The sequence below is a fragment of the Penaeus vannamei genome, chromosome 41, assembly GCF_042767895.1.
Source record: "Penaeus vannamei isolate JL-2024 chromosome 41, ASM4276789v1, whole genome shotgun sequence".
Taxonomy (NCBI): domain Eukaryota; kingdom Metazoa; phylum Arthropoda; class Malacostraca; order Decapoda; family Penaeidae; genus Penaeus; species Penaeus vannamei.
In genome coordinates this window covers 10640626-10645625 of record NC_091589.1, presented here as the reverse complement: position 1 = coordinate 10645625, position 5000 = coordinate 10640626, and the positions used below count along the sequence as shown (strand labels likewise).

The 5000-nt window shown below is 41.7% G+C and overlaps 1 protein-coding gene across 1 annotated transcript in view; it reads left to right on the top strand.

Annotated features, from left to right (window-relative positions):
* Positions 1-5000, top strand: part of LOC113802995 (neurogenic protein big brain) — a 228513-nt gene that overhangs the window by 172215 nt on the left and 51298 nt on the right. Inside the window, exon 3 of the mRNA XM_070118180.1 lies at positions 669-942. Coding sequence (XP_069974281.1) covers positions 669-942 — 274 coding nt within the window. The remainder of the gene's footprint in view (positions 1-668; positions 943-5000) is intronic.

The window sequence follows — 5000 nt, the reverse complement described above, 5'->3', positions numbered from 1 at the left end:
TCTTCTCTCTCTATCTATCTTTCTTCCTCTCTATCTATCTTTCTTCTCTCTCTATCTATCTTTCTTCTCTCTCTATCTCTCTTTCCTCTCTCTCTCTCTCTCTCTCTCTCTCTCTCTCTCTCTCTCTCTCTCTCTCTCTCTCTCTCTCTCTCTCTCTCTCTCTCTCTTCCCCTTCCTCTTTCTCTCTCTCTCTCTCTCTCTCTCTCTCTCTCTCTCTCTCTCTCTCTCTCTCTCTCTCTCTCTCTCTCTCTCTCTGTCTCCGACCTTCTCTCTCTCCCTCTCCCTCTCTCTCTCTCTCTCTCTCTCTCTCTTCCCGTCTTTCTTTCTCTCTCTCTCTCCTCTCTCCCTGCTCTCTCTTCATCACACCCTCCCTCCCTCCCTCCTCCGTCTTCCTCCATCTCCCTCCCTTCCTCCCTCCCTTCTCTTTCCTCCTCCCTCCCTCTTCCCCTCCTCCTCTTCCTCCCCCCCTCCTCTTCCTCCCTTTTCTTTCATCACTCCCTCTCCCTTTCTTCCTCCCTCCCCTTCCTTCTCCCCGCAGTTACATGTTCCTTTATGTTTACAATGTGTAAATGTTCACACGGCGTCCGTATCCCTGGCTGATGGCTTGCTCGTCAACCTCGACCTCAAACCACGATTTTCCACTAAATCTTTTTTTCTTTTCTTTTCAGCGCCACCTCCTCCGGTTACACGGGTGACCTCGGCGCCACGGTGGTGTCCCAGGTCATCACCCCCTGGCAGGGTCTGGGCCTCGAGTTCCTCCTGACCTTCGTGGTGGTGTTCGTGGTGTTCGCCTCCGTCAACCCCTACCGCAGGAGCCTCGGGAACCCCGCTATGGCGATCGGGTTGGCCTACCTCTTCGCCTCCGTCAACCCCTACCGCAGGAGCCTCGGGAACCCCGCTATGGCGATCGGGTTGGCCTACCTCGCTTGCACGCTCGTTGGGGTGAGTCTGGGTGTTCGGGTTTTGTTTATTTTATGTGTAAGATAGGGAGGGAGAGTGAGTGAGTGAGTGAGTGAGTGAGTGAGTGAGTGAGTGAGTGAGTGAGTGAGTGAGTGAGTGAGTGAGTGAGTGAGTGAGTGAGTGAGTGTGTGTGTGTGTGTGTGTGTGTGTGTGTGTGTGTGTGTGTGTGTGTGTGTGTGTGTGTGTGTGTGTGTTTGTGTGCGTGGTGTGTGCGTGTGTGTGTGTGTGCGTGCGTGTGTGTGTGTGTGTGTGTGTGTGTGTGTGTGTGTGTGTGTTTGTGTTTGTGTTTGTGTTTTAGGTCTCTTTTTTGGATTTTTATTTGTTTTAATCGTTTTGGAAGAGGAAGGAATCGAGCTGGGTGAGTTTTGGATGCTCGGGTTTCGTTTATTTTATGTATAAAGTAGAGTGAGAGAGAGAGAGAGAGAGAGAGAGAGAGAGAGAGAGAGAGAGAGAGAGAGAGAGACAGAGAGAGAGAGAGAGAGAGAGAGAGAGAGGGAGAGAGAGGGAGAGAGGGAGGCAGAGAGAGAGAGAGAGAGAGAGAGAATGAATCATCGAAAAAGAGAGAGAAAATATTCGAAAGAGATAGAAAAAAAACTCGAAAGAGATAGAAAAAAGATCGAAAGAAAGAGAGAGAGAGTTTTAGGTCACTTTTTGAATTTTTATTTGTGTTTTAATCGTTTTGGAAGAGGAAGGAATCGAGCTGGGGTGAGTTTGGATGTTGGGGTTTTGTTTATTTTATGGGTGTGTGTGTTTATTGGTGGTTTAGGTTAATTTTTTACGTTTTTATTTCTGTTTTGATCGTTTTGGAAGATGAAGGCATCGAGCCGGAGTGAGTTTTATTTATTTTATGGGTGTGTGCGTTTATTTGTGGTTTAGGTCTCTATTTTACATTTTTATTTCTGTTTTAATCGTTTTTGAAGAGAGAGGATTCGATCTGGGATGAGTTTTGGATGTTCGAGTTTTGTTTATTTGTGTTTTAGGTCTTTTTCGTATTTTTCTTTCTGTATTGGTCGTTTTGGACGAGGAGGGAATCGAATCGACGTTGGTTATTGGCTAATGGTCGAGGTTTCGGGAGCGCTGATTGGTTCTTAGTTCGCCCTTCATGTGATGGCGAGCGCTGATTGGAGAATGTCAGCCAATCAGCGGCCGTGGCATTACAAGCGACAGCCAATCAGCGATCTCGACTTATCCCGCGCTTCGAAACTTGTGATGTTTACCGTTTGAGATTAAAATTTGTATTTGTCGTAATTATTATTTATGGATGTTGTCAGTGGTCTATACATATCATTTATATTGACATTCCTCCTGCTTCTGTTTTCGTTTTGTTGTTGTTGTTGTTTTATTATCTATTCTTTTCTTTTCTTTCTTTTTACGAATATAAATTTAAGAGAGCTAGTTTTTTTCCGTAAATGTGTCATTACTCCCTCGCTGATTCATATATATTGATATACATTTGTATATTAACCCCTTTCCTTAATTATCTGAATTCACCCGTACATCCATATACTTAATGAAATGCCAGCATTAGAAGACTATTAAGAAATGTATCTATCTATCTATATGTCTACTAAGAAATCTATCTATCTATTTTTTTTTCTTTTCTTCATTTTTCTTTTTTTTTCGTGACACCTTTACCTTCAGTAACAAGAAATCTATCTCTATATATATTTTTTCTTTGTTCTTTTTTCATGACACTTTTACCTTTAATAACATTTTGTGGAATTTAGAAAGAAGAAATCTATTTATCTATCTATGTATTTTTCTTCTTTTCTTTTTTCTTTTTCTTTTTTTTCATGACACCTTTACGTTCAATAACATTTTGTGGAATTTGCATGTTGGTTGCGTGATAAGGCGGTGGTGTAACTGTTGCTTGTGGGGCGGGTGGGGGCTTAGGGAGGGGGAGGGGGAAGGGGAGGGGTGAAGGAGGGGGGGAGGACACCACTCCATGACCACACCTTAAGGCCACGCCCATTTTTGGTAACCACGCCCTTCGTAGGCGCCGTCTGCGGGTGGTGTGTGTGTGATTATTCTTGTCTTGTGCGTTTTTGTTTTTTTTTTTTTTTTTTTTTTTTTTTAATGAGGTTATTTGCTTGGTTTTCTTCTTATTGTTTTGCCATTAATCTTATTTTTCATTTTCGTCTATATTTCATTCTTTATTTTTTATTATCTGTTTTCCCCATGGTTTCATAATAACCATTATTGTTGCCCCTTGAGAGAGACAGAGAGAGAGAGAGAGAGAGAGAGAGAGAGAGAGAGAGAGAGAGAGAGAGAGACAGAGAGAGAGAGAGAGAGAGAGAGAGAGAGAGAGAGAGAGATAAAAAGAGAGAGATAAAAAGAGAGAGATAAAAAGAGAGAGATAAAAAGAGAGAGATAAAAAGAGAGAAAAAACGAAAGAGAAAAAAATAACGAAAGAGAGAGAGAGGAAGAGAAGAGAAACGAAGTAAAAGAGAATAACAGTAAATCATGACGTTTCGAATAAGTCTAGAATCCTCGTCAGGTGATTTTTTTCAGAATCATCGCCTCTTCTTGTGAATCCGCTTCAATTTATTCAAGTCTTTGCATTTTTTTTCTCTCGTTATCTCATTTACATCGTATTTTTTGTTTCTCCCTAAATTTATGATCTCTCTCTTTTGCGTATCTTTATATTTTCTTGATTATCTTTCTTTTCTCACTTTTTTTATCTATATTTCTCCTTTTTATTTTTTTTCTCACTTTTTAATGTTTTTTTCTTCCTTTGTTTATTGCCGTATCTTTGTATTTTCTTCACTTATCTTTGTCTTCGCGTTTTTTATTTATCTGTACTGTTCTCCATTTCTTTTCTTTTTATTTATCGCACCCACCTTATTTATTTGTTTTTTGCTTTCGTTTTTATCTGTGCTTTTCTCACTTTTTTATCGCCCCCATCTTATCATTATTTCTTCACGTTTTTATCTGTGCTTTTCTCTCATTCTTCTCCCCTTCCTCCCTCCTCTCCCCCTTTTATCATCGAGGTCATTTACCATCCAATTCCTGACCGTCCATCTCGAGTCATCAGTCACTTGTCATATAAAGGCAGATCTATCATCATCTTCCTTTTCTTCTTCTTTTGCTTTTTTTTGTTGCTTCTTCGTCTTGTTCTTGATTATTGTTTTTGTTTCTGTTTCTGCTTTTTTTGTTTCTTTTTTATTATTGTTCTTGTTTCTTCCTCTTCTTCCTTTTCTTCTTCTGTTGCTTCTTCTTCGTCTTGTTCTTGATTGTTATTTTTGTTTCTGCTTCTGCTTTCTTGTTTCTTTTTTATTATTATTGTTCTTGTTTCTTCCTCCGCTTCTTTTCCTTCTTGTTTCTTCTTTTGCTTCTGCTTCTTGTTTTTTTCTTCTTCTTCGTCTTCTTTCTCCTCCTCTTCTCTTCCTTTTTTGTTTCTTTTTGTTTTTTCTGCTTTCTTGATTCTTCTTTTTCTTCTTCCTCTTCTTTTCCTTGTTTCTTCTTGTTTTTGTTCTGCTTTCATTTCGTCTTCGTCGTCTTCCTCCTCTTTTTTTGTTTCTTTTATTCTTTTTTCCTCTGCTTATGTTTCGTGTTTGCTTTTTTCGTCTTTTCCCTCTCCTTGTCATCAACTGCTTCGTCTAATTGTTCTCATTTTATATTTCCCCCCTTTTCTCCCCCCTTCCCTTTCGTCTCCCTCTCCCTCCTTCCTTCCTTCCTTTCCTCTTCATCCCTTTCCTTCCCCCCCTTCCCTTCCCCTTTCCCATTCCCCCATGCCTTCTTTCCCTTTTCCTCTCCCCTTCCCCCTCATCCCTTCTTCCCTCCTTTCCTCCCCCTTCCACTTCCTTCCCTTCCCCTTTCCCCCCTTTCCCCCTTCCTTCCATCCCCCTTCCTTATCCCTATCCTTTCCTCTTCCCCCTTCCCTTCCTCATCCTTCCTTCCCTTCCTTCCCTTCTTCCCCCCCCTTTCCTTTCCCTTCCCTCTCCCCTTCCATCCCCCTTCTCCCTTTTCTCCCCCCCCCTTTCCCTTTCCTCCCCCACCTTTGGCATGTGGCCCGGCTGCCTTGTGCATTACGGCGCCCA